The sequence below is a fragment of the Tasmannia lanceolata genome, unplaced genomic scaffold (assembly GCF_043159265.1).
Source record: "Tasmannia lanceolata isolate RefF3 unplaced genomic scaffold, GAP_Taslan_0.1 ptg000011l, whole genome shotgun sequence".
In the NCBI taxonomy this organism is placed as follows: Eukaryota; Viridiplantae; Streptophyta; class Magnoliopsida; order Canellales; family Winteraceae; genus Tasmannia; species Tasmannia lanceolata.
In genome coordinates this window covers 22768649-22791810 of record NW_027518688.1, presented here as the reverse complement: position 1 = coordinate 22791810, position 23162 = coordinate 22768649, and the positions used below count along the sequence as shown (strand labels likewise).

Genomic DNA, 23162 nt, shown 5'->3' with positions numbered 1-23162 from the left:
GGTGAAGATGTTGTGAGGGTCTACTCATCGGCCCGTTAAGAAAGGAGAAGACTTGTAAGAGGGTGTGTTCCCTCTCAAGGCTTCGTGCAGAAAGGGTTTGTTCCCTTTGGAGTTGGAAGAGTCGGGTGTACGGCTTCGAGATTCGCCTCTTGAAGAATCTCATTGTTTTAGTGGAGTGCCCCAAGGAGGTAAACTTGGAAGAGTGGAGTAGGTCTTGTGATAGACCAAACCACTATAATCTTGTGCCTTGTGGATGCTTTCTCTCCTCCTTTCCTTTGCACTTTGTGGTGATTGGTAAACTCTACCCTTTCTTGTATTTATGTTTTCTTAAAACAAGGGTTAGGGCAAATAGGCTTAAGTTAATATCTAAATCCTAAATTTCATTATCTTGAATATTTGAGCAAGGGTTAGATTAATAAGTGCTTAATTAAGTGGATTAATTTTTATTTTTCCCCTAATTAAGCCTAAAACTTGTAATGGACCAATTCACCCCCCCCCCCTCTTGGGTTGTCACACTTGTATTTTAGATATGCATTAGATCTGCATAAATATAAATAACTAAATTTGGATATACCTCTAGATCAGAAACTTGATATCTCTACTTAATCTGCTCCTTGCCCTGTTTCAAATCTTAGGAAGATGGAAACCCACGAACCTCTAGTGACTTCCTTTGAATGCTTGAAGGTGATGGGGATGGATTTACCTTGAATAGGCTCTATTGCAATTACAAAATTAAGGAAGAAGGGGAAGAGAAATCAAAATTCCAGAGGTGAAGAGAGAGAAGTGTGTAGAGGTCTAGTGAAGTGGTTCTCTCTTTCTCTCACCTGTCTTTAATATAACAGGGGAGGGGGAACTCATATTGGGAAAAAATCCAAGGGGGAGTTTCCCGCCCTTGAAATTTCAAGAGGGGAGACCCTTTGGGGGTCCTCTCTCTTATCTCTCTCCCTTATTTCTCCTACTACTCCAAGTGGGATTCTTAGTTGGAGTCTGATTCCGATTCCGATTCCAATTAAATTCAAATCTTTTTTTTTTGGGGAAGAGAGGAGGGGGGGTTGTGTCATACACAATCTCTCTCTCTCTCTCTCTCTCTCTCTCTCTCTCTCTCTCCATTTTATTCAATTAATTAATTTAAATATACACCCTACTAGTATATATGCCCTTATATGCATACACCAATGCTAATGTAAGTTTACATCCTCCATATATATGAATAATTGTATATATCTATATACATTTTTTTGATGGGATATATCTATACATCTATATACATGCATACATAATTAAGTATTCTATATATACATGGACCTGGATTCTCTAAGAACCCATAGCGGTCAAGCAACTTATGAGTGAGATCACATGGAACCTACTACTCATCCTACATGACTCGGAGAGTCTCACTACAATTGAAACTTTGCAGTCTGACTACAAGTTGAACTTAGGCAAGTGGCCCCCAACAGAACATTGCCCTGAAGATAAGCATTGAAACACCAAAATACCCTTCACACAATAGTCTCATTTATCCTTCCAATGATCCTCATTTACGAGGCCAAGTCCTACGGGGGTGGAATGCTGATTTCCCCATGGGCCCACCTACTAACGTATGCCTTTAATTAGATTGAACCTACAAATGCATTTTTAAATTCATTTTCAAATATAAACCACACACACACACACACACACACACACACACACACACACACACACACACACACACATATATATATATATATATATATATATATATATTCACATAAACCAATTATCAAAACTTCTAGCCAGGGTTCCAGAGTTTGTGCCGTGATCAAAACTATAAATGACTTTCCTCTTTTGAGGTAGTGAATTCCTTGTTGGCCATCCCTATTAATCTTGTTGGTTACCCTATAGTCTAGCATACCCGAATCTGATTCCCATCTGAGAACCATTATGTGACAAACCGAAATTGAAGATCGGACCCACAGACTAATATGATCCCTCGAGTTTAAGGATACAATGGGTTCTGTGTCTAGAATAACCTTAGTCTTATACTCATCTACTAATTCTTATAAGCTAATTCAATACGGTTCAGTGCATAAACTATTTACAACACCCATTCTACCAGCTTAGGGTCTCTACCCCAATGGCCTAGATAAGTCACCCCATTGCGTGTGTAGAGGCATGGCCCGATGATAGTTGTGTACATGAAGATATGTCCAGACTCATCCCCAACTATGAATGTTTAAGGTCTAAAATAAATTGGAATAGCATATCTCCTTGCCCCTTATGATCTGTGAATCCATGGGCATGCTATTCCTATTTTGCTTACCTGGGGAAAACATGTTCTCAATAGAAATAAGCACATTTCACATTCCTTTTAATAATAGTCATAAAATTAATATATAATCAAAGTATTATTACAAAATATTGGTTTTTAGGGCATATACACTAACATTTAGTCCATAATTTCTGAGTTTTTGGGAGACCAAATTTTTGTCATTGATTCATCCTAGCAATTCTTGAACCATGACGTGATTGAATTAAAGTAGTTTCAATTGGTTTGCCATCGTTCCAAGATTACTCTCTCATGTTTTTTACATCATTAATTATTGTTTTATAAGTTTTTTTTAACTAATATATTTATAAAACCGGTATGTTACCTTCTCCAGCCTCCTTGTTGTCCACCTGGTGAAGACTCTTGTGGCATAAGTGCTGTATGCAAAGATTGTACCACGGTAATTTTCTTCCTTTAAATATTTGACGATTACAGATTTATTTTCTACCTATAAGAGATGCAAATTCTTACTAGGATGTATTTGTGTTGCTTAAGATGTAATTTTTCTTGGTAATAGAAATCCCAAACTTTGAAAAATGAGGTTTGCAAATAGAGCTAACATTATTGAGTTGTTTCAGTGCTTCCGTAACTCAGATTTGCATAATGGTCGTCCAACTACAACACAATTCAGGGATAAACTTCCATGGTTTCTCAATGCATTGCCGTCTGCTGATTGTGCCAAGGGAGGACATGCAGCTTACACTAGCAGTGTGGATATGAATGGTCTGTGATCTTTATTTATGTAGCTCTACATGAGACTTAAAAATGTACTGTGGTACATGTGGATAAATTAGCAGTATCTTTTTGCTCATGGTATGAAAATCTTAAAATTTTAGATAATTTTATGTGTAATTTACTTGTTATGTCCCTCACCAGGTTATGAGAGCAGTGTCATTCAGGCATCAGAGTTCCGCACATATCATACACCACTTAACAAACAAGTACAATGCCATCTTGAGTTAATCGAAGCTAAAATGTTATGTAGTACCCTTGCATGATTTATGTAAATTGCCCCACCAATATTTCAACTGCCTTGCTTCTGTAACAGAGTGACTATGTAAATTCAATGCGAGCTGCACGAGAATTCAGCTCAAGGGTGTCTAATTCTTTGAAGGTAACTAGGCATGCAGAAGCAACCAGCGTAACTATCCTTTGTGTAGTCCTGGCATTGTAGTCACAAATATTTATATCAGGAATTTCTTGGGAATGGTGGTATCTCGGATTATTTAAAAAAAAAAAAATGTTTTTCTCAGTTTTATATGGGGGAAAAGACTGGAAAACATAAAATATTTAAAATATATAAAATTTAAAATTTCAGAACAAAGTGGACAACAAATAATATTGTGAATTTATCGATATATTTTTGTGATATTTTTGCAATAAAATATGAAGATATCTCCGTGATTTTTCAGAATCTTGGGAAAATTTTGGGATTTTGTTGCTTTATCAAAAAATCGCAAAATCTAGCATCATTTTCGAAAATATCAGTGTTATTTGTCACTATGCTTTGCACATGTTCTGTTAGACAAGGGCAAATAGAATCTTGTTGGGTATCACAACTGTATTTCCGCTTTCTTAAGTATGATCTACGCATTTAATTGTTATATGATGAAATATTTTCATGCTAAAAAACTGAAACTTTTTTCTGTGGTGCAGATTGATATCTTCCCGTATTCAGTTTTTTACATATTTTTTGAACAATACCTAGATATATGGAGGACGGCATTGATCAACATTTCCTTGGGTCTTGGTCAGTATTCCTTATAACTCTGTTAATCAAAGGAACTTTACGTGGCTATATACTTTTTTATCTTTTAGATGTGATATTGTGAATCATGTAATGATTTGTAATTTTAGACAGTCTAATTGTAGCTACAATGGTTTTGTGAGATTTTGATTAACTCGGCTTTCTACCCGTTAGGAGCATTATGATTTGTTGCATTTAAAAAATATAAAGTATTGATACTCATAATCCATGATTCAACTTTCTTTCATTGATAATTTGTGAAAGGCTTGGTTTAGATAGGTGATGTGGTCACATGAAGAGTTTTACAGAGTGTAAGAGTGTCCACTAAGTCTGTTGAACAGATCTAAGCAATCACAAATTTAAATAATCTGACACAAGACTAGTAGGGCATGATGGAATGCCCAAAACACATATCTAGGGCAGGACATAAGAGATTAAGCAAGAATAAATTCACACAAACAGCGTGGAATAATCCAAATTAGGGAAAAGGAGGGGAAAGAAAAGATAATTGCTTGAAGGGAAAATGCTTCAAAACCAGCCCGAAGCTATACCTAAATCCAAACCTTGAAAGTTGAAATTAAAGGAGAGAAGATTTTTTCTTCTCATAAGCCAAAATAAACCTCCAATAACCTCCATGTTGTGGATTTGACTCTCCTTTTAAACCTTACATAATGAAACATGAAAAAGCAATTCACCTTGAAAGTAGAAATTAAAGGAGAGAAGATTCTCTCTTCTCACAAGGCAAAATAAACCTCCAATAACCTCCATGTTGTGGATTTGACTCTCCTTTTAAACCTTACATAATGAAACATGAAAAAACAATTCACCCCTTATTTGAATCCCAAGTCTAACACAAACTCATGTCTTTTACTGTCAAAGTGCCATAAATGCTTAATTAAAAGAAAATTACTAACTAAATCCGTGACCCAGGGGATGGATCCTATGAAACAAAAAGAGCATAATTGATTGTGCGACCGATATTAGCTATGGATGTATGGGAATTGCATGTGGACTGCTGGGATGTCTTTACGAGCTTCTCATACTCATCTCATGAAAGCACGACTGAATCACTGCTGAAATTGTGTCTGATTTTCAACAGAACTACTTGGTCTCGTATCGTTACTCTCGACTATATAAGAAACCTGATTAGCTCATGTAGGCTTGCCGAATTGTTCAAACACCAAACACCATCTGAATTATAGTTATTATGTGACCACAGTGAACACACTTCTTGACCCATTGCCTCTACCATATACTCCCCTTCAATTCCGACCCCCACGGCCTCTACCAATGGAAGCATAGTGATCTTTACTATTACCTCTTTTGCCTACATGCCACTTTGCCTACTGATGTAGGCCAGGTAGCATTCAATTTCATGGAGAAGATGGATCAAATGAAGAAGGGTGCATGTCACAGATTATCCATTCGTGGGGACATTTCTTTTTCTTTTAACTCTGCTACCTTAGTTAAGGGTATTTTTAGTCTTTTGTTCTTTCAATCTTTTATAATTCTGTTTGATTGTTTAGATTAGATATAATCAAGAGTGGAGATCTGTTTGCATGAAGGCTTCATTGTTAGCTTAATGCATGTGTGTGTATCAATTGATGTAAACAACAGCATATTATTGAAGTTTGAATATAAATAATTTAAGTCAATTGTTCTTTCTCCCAAAGCCCTTTGTTCTTTCTCCCAAAGCCCTTGGGCACAATGTGGGTAATTCTGGGTCTGATTTTTGCAGCGTTGATTCTGCACCTTGCGATTCTTCATTGTGAGATTCATTTATCTCTACTTCGATTTAGGTTGTTCCTGTTCGAGAAGATGCCTCCAAGGAGAAAGCATGGGGGAGCAGCAGCCATGCAAAATTATCCAACAATTGATCAGGGAGAGGTGATTGAACAAGTAAGGCAAGTTGATGCGTTGCCGTTGACCCGACCTATGACCCAACTAGAAATTCCTTTTCATGATGTTATTAATGATGCATAGAGGAAGAAAGCTTTTTTCATGAATGTTCTTTGCGTGGCTGCGTGAGAAGATCAAAGGTGGAAGTTTGGCCTTAAAATCGAGATCCTTGAATTTAAAGGAGGAATGCCAAGTCGAGGAGTTTATAGATTGGCTATTTTTAGTTGAAAGGATTTTTAATTATAAGGATGTTTTGGATGGTTGGAAGATGAAGTTGGTGGCTTTGAAACTGCTGGGTCATGCTTTGACATGGTGGGCTCAGCTAACTGTTATGAAACAGCAAAGGGGGAAGAAGAAAATTAATGACTGTAAGAAGATGAAGTACGGGAAACTTTTCTGCCTCTTAATTATCTACAGACCATCTATCAACAATTGCAAATTTTGAGGCAAGATAGCAGGTCTGTTAGTGATTATACAGATAAAATTTTCCAATTTATTACCTAGAGTGAGATGTTTGAGAGCAAGAAGCACAGACCGCACACTATATTGGAGGCTTAAGGCAATCCCTACAATATCTCCGCTCCCATCTACCTGTTCATATTTGTATCCATATTTGGCCATCATAAGTTACAAACAGAAATATTACTGGTTTTATTGGCTTTGCTTGGTTATTATTTATCTATCGGTTGGAAAGGCAAGTTTTCATAAACATTCTGATTGATGAAGAGACGAAACTTTAATATACACTGCTCGTTTATTGTAACATTTACTCCAGTTACATCTTTGCCTTCACTATTTGTATTTGTTTTAGTAATTCAGTAACCTCTCCTTTCAAGTTTTTTCTCACTGTTGCCTTCTGTTAGCAATTTTGTATGATTACTTATGGACTAGCTTTACTACTTGTTTTCCCTTTTGTTGCATTATACTTTAATTGAATTATCATATTATCTTCATCAGGAATACTTCTTTTAAATTAGTTTATTTTCTTGTATCACTTTCCTCTGATGATTGATCCAATTCTGCATTTGACTTCTTGACAGGTGCTGTATTTATTGTTTGCTTGATTATCACTTGCAGGTCCGTATTATTTCTATTCCCCTTGATTTACAGTTGTAGCATTTTACCCTACTGTTTGTTTTGTAATATTCATATTGCGCATCTCTTCCCGCTGGATCTAACTTTGTTGATTTGATTCTCCATGCTTACATAATTGATTTCAGTTTATGGAGTTCAGCAATCATTTTACTAGTGCTGGCAATGATTGTCGTGGATCTCATGGTAGGTATTTTTTTTCTGAATACCAATCTCTGATTATGCTTTTTATTTATTCTTCTACATATCTATTGGTGCACCCATTGCTTTCAATAAAACCCTATGAACTTTACAAGATCCAATTCACAGATGTATCACCTACACTTGATGACAGAGAACAATAATAAGTCACTACTTTTCATGTAGACATCCTCTCATAGAAACAGAAACTTACACTATTTTACATTATCTTGCTCAGTATTAAAACTATGACTTCCTGAAGTCATTGAAGGGAAGATCCAATTAACCCATTCTTGAGGGGGCTGTGTTCTTGGTGCAAACCTATAGGTTTGCGGATGAATTTTTGAAAGTACAGATTTACAGAAGCAACAAGGGGATTCTAATTCAATAAAACAGCAATATGCAGTCCAAAATCAACATTAACAAATCATAACCGAATACAACAAAGATGTTCAAAGAACTAATCTTAAAATTTCAACCATCAAAAGAAATTTAATTCATCCAATCAGGTTCCATACAAAAATCCCTAGTGGAAAAAAATAGCTTTATAATGAGTGCAAAACAGATATCAATCAAATCAGATATATAAAAAAACAATATCAAATAGGATACAAAAATAAAGGGTGATGGTAGGATTAGGGTAAGATTTATTGGTGGTAAAGGGTAGGGCTGATTGGGTTAAATTAGGGTGTAAACTGATTGGAAAGGGGTAGGGTATGTTTAAGAAAAGAAAGAGGAAGGTTCAAAGGGTGTATTAAGGGAGAACCAGCTATAGAAAGTAGAGAGGAAGTGGAATCGGTACTTGGGTTGGCGTTTCGGCCATCATACCTTTATCATCCACTACAGGCAATGAGAGAGAGAGAGAGAGAGAGAGAGAGAGCTATAGCGAGGGAATGAGGGATTGATTACAACCAATGTTACCTGGAACGTTGTTCGTTCCGGTACGTGGTACGATGGTAGCCCGGTACACGGTACGATGAGGGTATGCTGTGTTTGTTCGCTATTCGGGGTCGTGGTCAGTTTGGAGCACTAATTCGGGCTCTCTCTCTCTCTCTCTCTCTCTCTCTCTCTCTCTCTCTCTCTCTCTCTCTCTCCACACACACACACACACACACACACATATATATGAGGAAATGGTTTGTGTGCAGCTGCACAGATAAGCTATATGTGCATGGCTGCACAAACCATGTGGGGGCCACATTTTTTGGGGGATCCAAAGCATTCATTTGGAAGGCCCTTCCATGGATAGGGTGTGTACCAAAAATCAGCCTTATAGGATCATCCTAACCCAATCAAAGTTGGAGGGGGAAATGGACAGACACTGTTTCTGACACTGTTTCTGCCCATTTTTTCCCTCCACAAATGGTAGGGTTAGGATGATCCTAAAGGGTTGATTTTTGGTACACACCCTATCCATGGAAGGGCCTTCCAAATGAATGCTTTGGATTCCCCCAAAAATGTGGCCCCCCATGGTTTGTGCAGCCATGCACAGATAGCTTATATATATATATATATATATATATATATATATATATATATATATATATATATATATATATATATATATATATATACACTAGTAAAAAACCCCGTGCATCGCGATGCACGGGCCGACAAAGAACTGTACGGACTACGTCATAGGTTGATCCAAACCGTCCATGTGATGGAACACATCATAAATAGGTTGTGCCCCAAAAATCATTTCCATAGGCTGATCCTAGCCCTCCAATCTATAGAGGTTTTCATACTTCTTCTTAAATCGGATGGTTAAGATCACCCTATATATTTTTTATTAAAAAAACCATAAAGCAGGGGGGTAAGATTGAAATTATGTGGCTTTAATGGGTGCCTTTGTTAAAAAGCATAAATGAGAGGGTAGGATTGAAAATATGTGAGTTGAATGGGTGCATTTGTTAAAAAAAGTAAAAAAAAGTGATGTGTAATTCTCATAGAATTTTCAAAAAATTCTCTTCTTTTCTCTTCTGCTATATAGTATATAGATATATAATTTCATATATTTTCACAAGAATATCATTCCATAGGACACACCACATACATTTAATACAAATTTGTGGGCCTTGGGGTTTAAATGATCGTGGGCCTTGGGAAAAGGGTGAGAAAGGCGGGCCATATGTTGACATGTGCATCTAGAATTAATAAAATATGAATTATAACCATAAATAAGTTTAAGTAAATCAAAAATACAAATTTGTCCATGAATAAACAAATCCTTGTGGTGTATCACATCAATTCTCTCATGTGTGAAGAACTCAACTCTGTCGAGTAGAAATCTAATACATGCTGTATGCCTATATCACATCCTCGAAAAGTTTAGGCAATTGCACCGCATCTAACCACGAATGCTCTAGCAGCTAACACCCTCATCAGCAAATGATGAATCACTACCAGAATGGAAGACATCTGCACAACACCACAAGATAAAGTTCACAAAGGAACAATATAAGTGTGTGTGTGTGTGTGTGTGTGTGTGTGTGTGTGTGTGTGTGTGTGTGTGTGTCACTTTCTATCTGTATTAAGCCTTGGCTGTCCATGCTCTTTTATAGATCTTACATTGGCTCTTTTATAGAGCTTACATTGGCAATCTTACATCTGCACAACACCACAAGATAAAGTTCACAAAGGAACAATATAAGAGTGTGTGTGTGTGTGTGTGTCACTTTCTATCTGTATTAAGCCTTGGGTGTCCATGCTCTTTTATAGACCTTACATTGGCTCTTTATAGAGCTTACATTGGCAATTTCAAAGATGAAGGCTTCCTAGAGAATTGGAAGAAACGTGAAAACGGAAAGGAAATTAAAGAGAGATGGAGGGGAAGGCGGGCGTATAGTGATGTTGCCTAAAGCGAGCCAAAATTTTCAAAAAATGCCCTTTTCTCTTTGCATTAATTGAAGCTCCTATCCTTCTTTGTGTTTCTTCCTTTTATGCCCTTGACTTTTATGACTTTTGTGCTGCTTTGAAATTTTTTCACACTCATATCAGTTCTTTTCTTACGTTTGGTGCTGCATGAATTTGATATGTATACTCCAACATGTACATATATAAAGTTTTTAACACAGTTTTAATTTTACAAGCCATTGACTGACTTCTCTGTTTTTATGCTAAAAAGTGAAAAGTGTCTCTATTGAGGTGATCCTGGTGTTCATTGTTCATTGATTGAATGTATCTCTGGTCATTCATTGATCCTTTTGCGTTGACCAATTTTTGGCTTGATCATCCGTATTAATTTATTTTGTTTTCGTTTTACGCTTACAAATGGTACTCTGCAGGGTGTAATGGCAGTTCTGAAGATCCAACTGAATGCAGTTTCTGTCGTAAACCTTGTAATGTCAGTGGGGATTGCCGTTGAGTTCTGTGTGCATATAACACATGCTTTCTCGGTTAGTATATTTGAAACTCTTTTTGTCCTATTATAATGCTATGACCCTAATGTTATTTTCGAATCTGATGGAACCATGGTGTCCTTCAATTTATTTTCTGTTTTATCCTTTATTTTGGTGTTTGTGGTATCTTATGGTAATTATGTTTTATATCATCATGAGCATGCCCATCTGTTGCCCATTTGAGTATAAGAATCTTAATGCCTGTCGTCATGTTACTGCTCGGTGTAGAATCCTGGGATATGATCTGTTCTGACCATATCTTGAGGCCACTTTCTACAGGTAAGCAATGGGGATAGAGGGCAACGGGCAAAGGAGGCTTTGAGCACCATGGGGGCTTCTGTATTGAGGTAAATTCTTTCATTTTCATTGTTTGTTCTCTGTGGAATCTGTGTGAGAGAAATATCTGAGACTTTGATACTGCTCAATTGAACTTTAACCCTCTGCTGCAACTTTAAGTTAACGGCAAAAGGGATTTTCATGACACCAGTTGCAGTACGACTGGTTCTGATAAAAAAAACTGTGGTTTCAACTTGCTTATTTAACTGTAGCATCAAGATCCATAAAGGAAATGAAGAACACCATGTGGGATCATATTTTTAATTTTTAGCCTTAGTTGATAGAACTGGCCACATCTCAGTTACATTTTCAATGAAAAAAGTTCAAAACCCAGTTATGGACACTTGTTTTCTTCCCTTTTTCAATATCAATCCCATTACCTGTTTATTTCTTGGTCTATTTGCAGTGGAATCACATTGACAAAGCTCGTAGGTGTCATCGTTCTACGGTTTGCACGATCAGAAATCTTTGTGGTATCTGATAATACCCTCACTGCTGTGATTCATGGCTTCAACTTCATAATAGTAAATCTTAAACTGAAAAACCTGCGCCCCTACATTTTGCAGGTTTATTATTTCCAAATGTACCTTGCATTGGTCCTTATTGGGGTCTTGCATGGCCTCGTGTTTCTTCCTGTAAGATAATCAAATTTTCCTCATTGTTTAAGTCATTTTTGCAATAAATTAGATCCGAAAAGGTTTTACTAGAAATCATTATTTTTCGGCTCTCATTCTTATTGCAGGTAGTATTGAGTATATGTGGTCCTCCGTCAAGATACAAACTCATAGAAGAGAAGCGAGAAGAACAGCCAACCACTTCAACACAGATTAGCTGATCGGTTCGTGGCATATGAGAAAAGCCCATCCCATTTGAGGTAAAAAAAAAAATCTTATTTGTTTCTTCTCTTCGTTTCATGTATATTTAAGAACATGTTGTCAATTAGCATTCTCCTGTAATTGGATGTTTGTAAATGTCCAAACATACATTTGTTATAATTTTTGTGTCTTGCATCCTTTCTCACTCCCTTGTCTCAAAACAAAAGGGCTAAACAAAGCAAATTGCTAAAAATATAATGACGGCATATACCGAGTACCTGTGTATTATGTATATAAACCACTTTCTGTTCACAATCTGATGGCGACAGACCCATTGGATAACGGGGAGTGCACTGTGTATTCATATACACCATTCAGTCATTGTATGTGTACAATAGATAGTTACTAAATAAAAATGGTACTGGTGAAGCTTTAATGCTATTCTACTCAGAAGGAAAGAATGAGATTATTTTATTGATAGAGGGGCAACAAATCTAGTGCTCTACCTTCATCTATGTTTATAAAGGAATAACACTGAGAAGAATTAGAAGCCTAATTTAGGTCCACTTATATGTCATTAACGTGATCTAGACCCTTCATTTGGTAGCCTTTATTGCAGAGATGATTACTGCACAAGATGATCCAATTGTCTTATTAATGACTTGCAAATGGACTGGTAAGAAAGGGGCATAGTTTCAAAGTTGCCCCACATTAAGAGCTTCTAAGTTGTCCCTCTTGCTTTTATAAGACCCAAAAGCTAAATTGTACTTACAAGCGGGATTTGGGCATATTCATCAGAGACAAACTCCTATGTTCCTTTCACTACAGTATTTTTACACAAGTTCTTGGATGACAAGCCTAGAGTTATGATATCAACATCGATGATGTGACCTTACAAGGAGCTGCTAACTTTAACTAATGTGTGCAAATTTTCGGGTGATTCCTGTAGGAATCTTTAAACAGAAATATGCATCCTATAAATTGATATTGAGAGATGAGTCTATCCTGTAGGAATCTATCCCAATTCCAATCCCAGTAATATTGCATCCCAACTTTTTTTACCACCAAGGCAAGGCTTAGATACATTTTGAAATCAATAGATCTATTCCAATTCCACTTTGATCATGTAAAACATCACTAGTTTAGCTCATTGCCCCTGGTCCAACTTGATGATCATAAGCCATTGATGAAAAACTTGATAAGAAAGACATGATCATGATCAAACCAGAGCTGATGAATTGGAATAGTGGTGGTTTACTAGATCAACAGACCCAAACTGGTTCACAAGGATAAACCAGATACTTCATAACATTATTCGTTTTTTTTTCCCCTGGTGTCTTTCAACGTAAAATGAGCATAAAAAAATTTATGTTCATTTTTTAAGTGAAAAATAGGCATAAAATTAGCTTTATACGCATTTTATGTCTAAAGAAAGGGAGACTTTTAGGTGTCAGATTTGTTTTACACCCATTTTACATCGAAAGAAAGATAATCAAGATTAAGGATCTTCCAATAACAATGTGACTAAAGGCAATCGGCTGAACTAGAGGCAGCCAGCGAGCTCAATAGGTCCATCACCCGACACACATTTAACAGGTACTCAAAAGATCAAAGCAAGTAAAGAAGATGATCTAACAGTAATATGAAATCGCTTAAGCAGAGGCCTGCTTCTCTGTGTATCTGTTTAACACCATATAATTTCACTTAGTTATGATAAAAATGCCCTACAAAGTTATTATCCACACAAAACACATCCAGAATTTGAAACATGGATACACTTGTCTTCAGAATGACACAAATTAAACATAAAAGCACAATGTCGAGTCTGAAAGCTATTCTCACTACATTCTAACTCTTTCTCAAGGGGTTAAAATACAAGAGAAGAGAAACACCATTTAATTTCTCTTTTGAGGCCAAGTATGCACTAGTCATAACAGGTCTTACTGCATGCAAACAGATTATGCAAACACCATTTAATTTCTCTTTGAAACCAAGTAAGCTTTACAAACTTCATGTTAATCCCTCTAGAAAGGGAAATGAAATGAACACTGTACATGAGAAATTGAGAACTGCAAACCCAAATGGACAGTGATGTTTCGATTTCCTTATAGCTTACCAACCCAACGATCACACAATGAGATCATAGGTATGATGCCCCCATGCATTTCCTCTTCCTCTTGCTGTGAAACCCCAAGAACACAAGCGGAGATGAATGAGATTCTGAGAATCAGTTCAATAACACCGGAGATATGTTTCTATCCTCATTGAGAGACCTTTCTTTCCAGTGAATGGAACTCCCAAGTATAGATTTTTGTCCCCCAGCCTTGCACTACTCCATCCCAACTTTGTTGGGATAATGGTATTGAAAAAGATATTCAAGAACAAATGCCATTTTCCCAATTTAAGCCGTCTCAACAACACAGAACAATCAGACTGAGAGAAAAGAGAGTATGTAAGCCTTTTAATGTTACGATGCGAGTCATGCGAAGAGCATCTCTAACACTGAACAAGTTCATCTGCTTGGACCAATTCTTGCATTCTCAACAGTTCAATTAGAAATCTCTCTCCCTAAATCCAGTTCCTCGGCCAACTAATTGGCCTTAATGATCACTTTCTGCACCAAGAACAAAAGAATATTACGTAAGCACCAATTTATCCTTTAGCAGATCCTTTGAGATCAGGCAGTTAACCACATATCCATATCTAAATACCAAGTATAATAGAACCAGCGTTCCTCGCGTTACCAATGATAACCACTCCCAACGTTCATATTTACATAAGCCAGGGTTTCTGCCAATCTTTCTCACCTTTCTTCAAACCCACATATATCTTGCTTACAACACGCGGTTCGTTTTGTAACACCCAAATCAGAATTCTGGAAAAAGGTACTTTGCTTTGATTCAACATGCTCTCAATGAGATTAGAAATTTTCCAAAACTCACGAAAGCCCGCGGCTACACAAAGAATTCATGGTATTTGGCCGAGGAAATGGTGAACAGAAAGTTTGATTGTGTTAGCTTGTGTTGATTTGTATATGTCCTTGCACTCCTGTAGATCAGCATCACATGTTAAGAGCACCCACTCAGAGTCATCATCCAAGTACTTGAGATCCATAGTACAAACGTCATCTATATTAAACCGTCTCGCTATGTCCTGTTGTAGAACTTGAAAGCCCCAAGAAGGTTGCATGCTGAACCTAACTTTCTCTTCCCCATACATGACTTTCACTCTAATCAAATTACTACGTCTAGGCACATGGATATTAGGAAAAGGAGATAGACGCTCGAGACAAGGACTGACACTAAGGGATTTGTGACTGTGGGACCTTGTCGGAGGTCCCTCTTCCTCCTTACTCAAGGCATTCAACTCTGCCTCACTAGAAGCTCGCTCTAGTGTGACACTCTGGTTCTCCGTAATGAAAGCATCCTCGCAAACAAGTTTGGAAGCATAAGGGTTCTGATGGGCCCCGGTACAACAACTGAGACTTGAATCGGAACTCTGACTACATGAGGAGGATTGTGATATTGATGGAGTACCATGAGCACTGACTTTAGGTTGTGTAGTTAAGGGCACTGGATTATCTGTCTGCTTCAATGAGGAAAACATGCTGCTCCCCGATAAATTCTGTGAGGGCAAATCAGACCCATAAGCTTTTGGGAAGTCCGAATATAGGGAACTGATTTGAAAAGCTCCTTGGGCACCCTGGACTGAGTCGATCACCACCTGCAGTCTTTTTAAAGAGTGACCAACTTTTTTGATCTTTCGTGAAGGCCAACGAGTGATTCCATGTTGCCTGCATATCCTTTTCAAAGTAGTAGGGCACACTGCAATAGAGAAAATGCATAAGCAACTCAAAAAATTATTGTAATCTTTAAAAACTAAGATCATAGATTGAGTATAACGTAACGCATGTAGGAGCGAACTTAGCTACATAACAGGGATATTTGATTTATAATTGCAAAGATTTATCCAATAAATGTTTTAAGCATGCTGAAATGAAAATCAAGAACTGTACATCAAGTTTAATGGTTACCTCAGGTTGCATCTAGTAAGAAAATAAAAGATCACGGACACATGAGCCCACTCAATACCATATTAAAGTAGGGGATGACCAAGAACTATGCAGGGAACTTATAAGAGAAAAACAGAAGTCATGAAGGCACTTAAAACACAAGTTAAAAGAACGAAAGTGGTTTTGGATGAACCAACCGAAGAGCAAACACGGATGAAACAAAATGGAAAAAGCCAAGGGCTTCTCAGAGTAAAATTGTTTGAGATAATGCAGCAATGGAGCCTGGGCCCTTGGAAACCTGCTAATATTGTATTAGAAATCCTGAATCTAAGCAGAGAATTATTGCCATATTTTCATTAAATTGAGAGAACAATCGGCCTCTTTTTGTATATCCCTAGATGCACAAATGAGCTCCCGGATGTGTTTGCCAAGAGTAGATCGGCCCGCACGATGCATTTGAGACTCATTCTCATTCAATATGATTAGTTTTTTTTAATGTTATGCATTTGGTGTGGTTTAGTTTGCAGCTACCTCGGCTCCCTGGCCCTTTAATCTCCTTTTATCCATAAATTACTGTAAAGGGCGGCCCAGTGCACGAGGCTCCTGCCATTGCGGGGTTTGGGGAGGGCTAGATGTACGCAGCCTTACCCCTGCTTTGCAGAGAGGCTGTTTCCGTGACTCGAACCCGTGTCCACCAGGTCACAATGGAGCCACCTTACCGTTGCACCAAGGCTCGCCCTCTTATCCTTACATTACTGTAATCTTTAAAAAAGAAATAATGAAGATAATGAAGTCATGCGTGCCAAATGCAGCAGTGGAACTAGGGAGCAAATGAACAAATAAAAACCAATGGTTTAGTGCAGATAAAATTGAAGTCCAGGTGTGACAATACGAGCATATCCACTTTTGGCAGCAAAGATAGGAATTAATGATTGTAATCACAATTGGGGAAGGGAAAAAAAGGATTCAAGTGCAAGCCGATGCTCCATTAAGGAAATCAATAGTGGTGAGGGTAGTGAGACTCACAAACTAAATAATGGAAGGTAGCAGTGTGGAATCACATTATACCCAATAAATATAGAAGGGTACCAACCATGAACAACATCCAAAAAGGTGGACGAAAACTTTAAACAAGAGCAGAGACTTGGAACATTACACCCAGCTCCAGGGAGGAAACACCCAGTTCCAGACAGGAGAGAAGACAGAGAAATTTGAAGTAAGAGACAAGAATAGAAAGGAGTAAACGAATTATCCATCAGGAGTGGCAGTCAAAACTGGGCCTCACTTCCTACAGTGACCAAATGGTAAACGTGCAGTTGAAAGGCATCGTAAATAGTTATCAAGCAAGAACATTTTCCTGTCGATGTTTCCATAGGTGTTTAGGTTTGTTAAAACACATAGAATGCTACAAGGAAAACCCTTCAAGCATGCCTTTTCCTATCATTATTCAAACATAAATATAGGAAAAACATGCCAATAGAAATACTACAGTGGTACAGCAATTTTTTTTACATGAGCAAACATAGTTCTTTCATAATGGATGAAAATTCATGGCCATTCAACAACAACAAAAAAGGATGAAATTTTCAAAATTCATTATCATAGACTCTGTTACTTACCACCAATACTTTTTGCAGCATCTTTCAGACTACCCGCAAAGTACTGCCGAAGAACTTGCAAGCTGATTGTTTTCTCTGTTTTTGTTCGTTTCTTTTCCATTGTCTTTCCAGATTTTGGAAAGCAGTGATCTTCAAAAGAATCTCCATCCTCAACATCATCTTTGGCCAAATTTTGGTTAAACTGCTTGAGCTCTGGGAATATATTCCCTGTGTGTAATACCACTTCAGGGTCATCCCACTGAGTTGTAACATCGAATCCTTCCACCTCTTGGTTCTGAAATTCCAATTGAAGAGAAGTGGGGGCCACAATGTCTTTGCCCTTCCATTGGGCATGTTGGATGCTGGACATGTAGGATGGTTCTTGCATGGAAGAGTCCAATGAAGGAGTGATTCCCACCATTGGCATTTTTTCTTTATTTGGTCTTCCATCTCCCTTTACTGGCAAAATTGTTTCATCTTCAAGTTCCTTGTCTGTCACAACCCGTAAACTCTGGCACATCCGTTGTATAATGATGGACAATGAATTAAGCATCGACTTTTGTTCTTCACTGTCTCTACAATCCACAGGTAAGAAAAACTCCAAAACATAGTCAGCAATTCCAGTATAAATACTCCGCAGACGAATTGCAACCGCGGCCCCTAACCCAAACATTCTAGCGTAGTGAGAGAGGGGGTATTCTCTCTTGCTGAAAGCACTTACATCTGTTGAGAAAGATGGTTGATTTGTGGTGAATGCTTTTCCGGCAACACCCTGGCCTCTAAACAAGTGGTGCTCAGAACATGCCTCTTGAAAACCTCGGCTAGGAGGGTCAGTCACATAACAAGCGGCATCGACAGTGGAAATACAATGCGCATAGGTTTCATCTGAATGTCGACTACCCTTTTTACCTTGTTGAATGCATGGGACCCACGTCTGAGCTAATGGCAATCTATGTGTCTCACAGACTGCTCTCAAGACCTTTATAATCTCCGGCAAGGCAACTTGGTAAGAATGGCTCGTCCCCTGATAAAAGAGAATCGTATTCACTACTGTTTGGATCAGATAGGTTTTATTTTGTAGGATGATTTATTTACCTTTATATGTGGAATACTCTGAACTTCAGAACTTCTAAGATTAACAGCCTGCAGGCGACAATTTTGTTCAGCATAAGAGGAAAAGGTAAAAAAAATCTCAAACACTTTCATGGTCAGCCTACTACATTAAGGAAAAAATACCTATACCAAACACCTATAGTGAATATAACGCTCCATCAAAAAACCCACATCTTTATTTTTTATTTATATGTTTACAAATATCTCCAGGCCTATATTTCATGTCCAAATCGACAGAACGTATAGGGAATCCCAGAACTGCAGGTATATGAGGCATATGACAGCAGCAGCAATAAGTTGTGGGAATATTCGGGGACAATCGGTATTGCAGATGCGAACTAAGCAGAAGCCTAAGATCTACTAATAGGATTGAGGCCTTGAGGGTATTCAGTCACATGTTTGAACGAAATTTAATTATTTAAGGCGACTCTCAAAACACGGTAACCTAGAGGCTGTAAATAGCAGGAAGAAGATGGGGGGGGGGGGGGGGGGGGGGGGGGAGGGGGGGTGATAGCAAGGCTAAATTATTAACGAGATTGTCAATATAGCAAGGGTTATTCATCTTCATTCATTGTAGAGTAGCAAGGGAAGTGTGGAATGGTATTCTTGCAAGGTTTGGGATTTCTTGGGTCTTTCCTTCCAAGCTCCCAGATTTACTTGAGAGCTGGTCGTTGGTCCCTTGGAAGAAGAAAGGGAAAGCTCTCCGGTCTATTTGCCTCTTAGCTACCTTATGGATTTTATGGAAGGAAAGGAATGCTAGAGTCTTTGAGGGTGTGGCTAAATCGTCCCATTTTCTTTTCATTCGAGTTATAGCGCTGTCTATAGCTTGGGCAAGACGTCTTCCATTATTTCGTTTCATCTCTGCGTATGATCTATGGCAAGGTTGGAGGGTTATTTGCTTAGATGAGGAAAATGGGGCCGCAGTTTCGCAAGTGTGGCAAGCTCCCTCAAACGGTTGGTGGAAATTAAATTTTGACGGCTCGAGCTTGGGGAATCCATGTCCTGGTGGTATAGGAGGAGTCCTAAGGGACCAAAGGGGAATGTTTTATGGGCATTTTTAGGGCCGCTAGGCTTGGTTGATGCTAGTGAAGCTGAAGTCAAAGCTGTTCACCAAGGGATCGTTCGGTTGGATAAGGATATTCTTGATCGTGTGATTGTGGAGGGCAATTCCTTAAATACCATCAAGTGGCTTAGAGGTTCTTTTATTCCCCCATGGAGGTTTGCTCGCTTTTTTTATGAGATCTTTGACAAAATTGAAGGTTTTTCAATCATCTTCAACCACGTCAAGAGATCCGCTAATAGTGTGGCAGATGGTTTGGCTAGAGATGGACTAGATAGGCTAGCTTTAGAGTGGTTTGATTTTCTGCCCCCGTAGTTTGGGCCTCTTTCTTTTTGTTTTCTTCGTTGTTTCTTTTCCTTTGTATCCTTTCGGGTTGATGGTCTTAGTCGCCCTTTCATTTTTATTCTATAAAAGTTCTTGCTACCATTCAAAAAAATAGCACAGGTTATTCATTATAATTTTTGTTCATGTTCTTAAAAAGGCCAACAATGTAGCCAACTCACTGGCCAAAGATGGTGTCCGTACTCCGTAAACCATCCATTTTAGAGGGGCAATCTCTGCCCCATTTGTACTTGTACATTTTCAGATCTTTTAATAAAGAGTTATCCATTCTCAACAAATAAAAGCTAATAAATATAAATGACATCACATATGTAAGTCCTTGTTATAGAAAATATGGAGAGCTTGTACCATATCAACTGTTTCTAATCCTGGTCTCTCATATAGAATTAATTTAAGAGTTGATTTCCAGTAAACTATATTTCACTGCTCTCCACTGAAAAGTTTGAACTACAAAACTGAATTCTGAAATATAAAGGAATCAGACCTGGAGAGCATTGCAGATACTTTCAAGCTCCGTACGATAATTGATCTTTTGGGTAGTCATCACAACCTCCACAACACCCAAGCACGAGTTGCTGCCTCGCTCAAAAACAGGAAGTGCGAGGGTACCACGAATTCCATTCCTCTGAGCATGATCAATGCGTGGATACTCATCACTACTAAAGTACCGAACATCTGGCGTCCATTCAGGCAACCTCCCAAGAAAAACTCGGCCAGGCAAGCCAACCATCTCATTTGAATTCTCCTCCGCAGAGAACTGATAATTCGTTGAGACCGTCCTGTAATTTGCAAGCCTCTGAGCACATGGATTGAGCGAGAACGGTTGCCCACAAGTAGTAAGAACATGCCTGTTTCCTCTCTTTATAGGAACCCATATCTGAACAAGGAAATCACCATATCTTGTTGACTCCTTAATGTAATTAAGTGCCCGTGTTAATCTCTCTTTCACAGAGGAAAGATGACCCGGGTTTGCCCTTGGCTCAATCCACCACCTTCTACTCGGTTCAGAATTTGGATTTATCATCTGAAGTTCATCCAAATTCCTACCTCCTTCACCAGGATAAGACTCTGACCGGCCTGAACACTCAGCAATTTCGGTCAGATTTTCATTCAGAGATTGAGTTCTAACAAGGCCTTCAGTGTAGGTTTCAACTGAAGGTGGATTATCAGGAAAGACTGATATTTCTGTTCTATCTTGGTCAACATTTTCTGGTGGCAAGAAATCAGAGAAATCTGTGGTCTCCAAGAGGCATCCACCCAACAAGAGATCATCCATGAGATCAAAGTCCATAGCGGTATCTGAGAGAGAACCTAACATGGTACTACGAGAGTAAAGAGCATCTTCCATGACTGGCCTTCCTCAATATTCTCTCATACAATCCCTAATACATTCCAATTGCAGAAATTTCACAACCCAAAACAACTAAAGAAAAAATTAATAAAGAATGTAGGTCTACGAAGGCTTCCCAATCCAGCCTTTTTTAAAGATTTGATGGCGGAATTGGAATTGAATTATTATGAAGACGCATTAAAACATTCGAAAAAAAAAAAAAAGTGATATTCAAGGCCATCAGAAGCCCATCTTCCATGACTGGCTTTCCTCAATATCCCCTTACACAATCCCTAATAAATCCCAATTGCAGAAATTTCAAAGCCCAAAACACCTTAAAATAATTAATAAAGATCGTATGTCTGCGAAGGCTTCCTAGTATAGACTTCTTTCTCTGATTTACAAAAACTCTTATCAGTATGAATTAGAGAAGCATCATGAACAGAACACTTTTAGGAACTGCAAACATAAAACCATTTCAAAGAAAGAAAGAAATCATCACATTGACATAAGAATTAGAAAATAAAGAATAAAAAGGAAGAAAAAATAAATCTCTTTCTATATATCTTTTAAAGATGGGTTTTTTCCCTCTCCCTTTCACAATACTAAAACAGCCTAACTTGCAGGAAAATCACAAACCAAAATCCTTAGAAGCAGCCATGGAATAGAAAATTAGAAACCAAAAACCCCATTTCATAAACCACAAAATCCATCACAGTTGACCAAGAATAAAAATCCAATATCTCCAAGTGAAGAAAGAAAATCTCACTTCATGCAGATTCTTCTAAGATGGATTCTTATACTTTTATTCAAATTCCAATCTCAGTTGTTGATAAATAAATGTCAAACTTCTTTTTAATTGATGATAACTGTCAAAATTCTTTCAAGAACATTGGGAAAAAAAAAAAAAAACTTCATGACCAAAATGAAACAATATTAGAAGAATAGAAGAAAACAAAAGGTGAAAAAGAACTCACCTTGTAAAGATTTTTCCAAGTTCTTAGTTGGGTCTTTCCCTCTTATCCTTTAAATAAAAACCCTATATGCAGAAACACAATATCTAGTCTTTTTAACATCTTGTCCCCCACCAAAAAAAAAAAAAAAAACTCACAAAGCAAAAGCTCTTTGATGGTTATGCCCCTAACTCTCTCCTAACTTCAGGCAAAAGGAGAATCAATTCTAATATACCCTACAATTTTTGGGATTTCTAACCATCTCAATTTCTGGGCAAAGTCAACTATAGAGAAGGCTTTCTTTGTTTGGGGGGGGGGGGGGGGGGGGGGGGTGACTCCAACAGTAAAAAAACGTCTACGTTTGAGTGGAGATTTTGTAGAGAACATGAGAATGTTTTTAATGGGACATGATTTTTTCGCCCCACTGTAGGACTATGCGCCCCACTGTTAACATGATAATGACAATTCATGTTGAGAGGGGAGCGCAATATCCTACAGTGGGGGCGAAAAAATCATCGCTCTTAATTTAAAGGGTGTGCACCGTTTAAGATTCTTACCACTCCGTAGTCCATATAGAGCCAGAAACAATATACTTGTGATTATTTTTTACGGTGGATAGGTTGATAGAGTCTCCCTCACTAATCAGCACCGTTGGATGGATGGCAGTTGTATCAGGGCATGATTGTAATTTTGGAGCTAATTTTTAATATTAAATATTTCCACACCTGTTAATTTGTCCTAAATCCTACCTACTTCTTGTAGGGAGTTGTTTCATCTCAATATTGAGTGGGTGTCCTCTTAGTTTGTCTTACTTCATTTGCACTTCTTTATTTACTTAACAAATGATCGGAGAGAATGGAAGAAAATTATCCACGTAGACGAATCCAACTAGTGTCTAGTCAATTTGAGCCGGGTAGATTATTTTCACCTTCTTCATGAAAATTTTCTAAAGGATTCATTAGCCGACCCCAACTAG

The 23162-nt window shown here is 37.9% G+C and overlaps 2 protein-coding genes across 2 annotated transcripts in view; one reads left to right on the top strand and one right to left on the bottom strand.

The window, feature by feature from the left end:
• The window catches only part of LOC143886669 (uncharacterized), a 96407-nt gene extending 84352 nt beyond the window's left edge, over positions 1-12055 (top strand). Inside the window, exons 28-39 of the mRNA XM_077390730.1 lie at positions 2643-2708; positions 2887-3031; positions 3185-3249; positions 3357-3422; positions 3965-4058; positions 6995-7031; positions 7175-7232; positions 10514-10624; positions 10907-10974; positions 11370-11436; positions 11530-11598; positions 11706-12055. Of these exons, the coding sequence (XP_077246845.1) occupies positions 2643-2708; positions 2887-3031; positions 3185-3249; positions 3357-3422; positions 3965-4058; positions 6995-7031; positions 7175-7232; positions 10514-10624; positions 10907-10974; positions 11370-11436; positions 11530-11598; positions 11706-11798 (939 nt within the window). The 3' untranslated portion in view covers positions 11799-12055. The remainder of the gene's footprint in view (positions 1-2642; positions 2709-2886; positions 3032-3184; positions 3250-3356; positions 3423-3964; positions 4059-6994; positions 7032-7174; positions 7233-10513; positions 10625-10906; positions 10975-11369; positions 11437-11529; positions 11599-11705) is intronic.
• Positions 12056-13597: 1542 nt separating this feature from the next.
• On the bottom strand, positions 13598-22496 carry LOC143886668 (protein NLP5-like). The gene is made up of 5 exons (XM_077390729.1): positions 22211-22496; positions 20388-21285; positions 18484-18531; positions 17410-18412; positions 13598-15602 (listed from the first exon to the last, which is right to left on the bottom strand). Exons 2-5 carry the CDS (start codon positions 21249-21251, stop codon positions 14746-14748), a joined length of 2772 nt encoding a protein of 923 aa, XP_077246844.1. The 5' UTR covers positions 21252-21285; positions 22211-22496; the 3' UTR covers positions 13598-14745.
• Positions 22497-23162: the final 666 nt, after the last annotated feature.

What these genes read in the sequence shown, in the direction of transcription:
- LOC143886668 (XM_077390729.1), bottom strand. Translation starts at nt 21,251, where the DNA reads ATGGAAGATGCTCTTTACTCTCGTAGTACCATGTTAGGTTCTCTCTCA. An exon ending in GTATCTGCAATGCTCTCCAG is followed by an intron (nt 18,532 to 20,387) that starts GTCTGATTCCTT and finishes TGTCGCCTGCAG; the next exon opens with GCTGTTAATCTTAGAAGTTC. An exon ending in AGAGTATTCCACATATAAAG is followed by an intron (nt 18,413 to 18,483) that starts GTAAATAAATCA and finishes CTCTTTTATCAG; the next exon opens with GGGACGAGCCATTCTTACCA.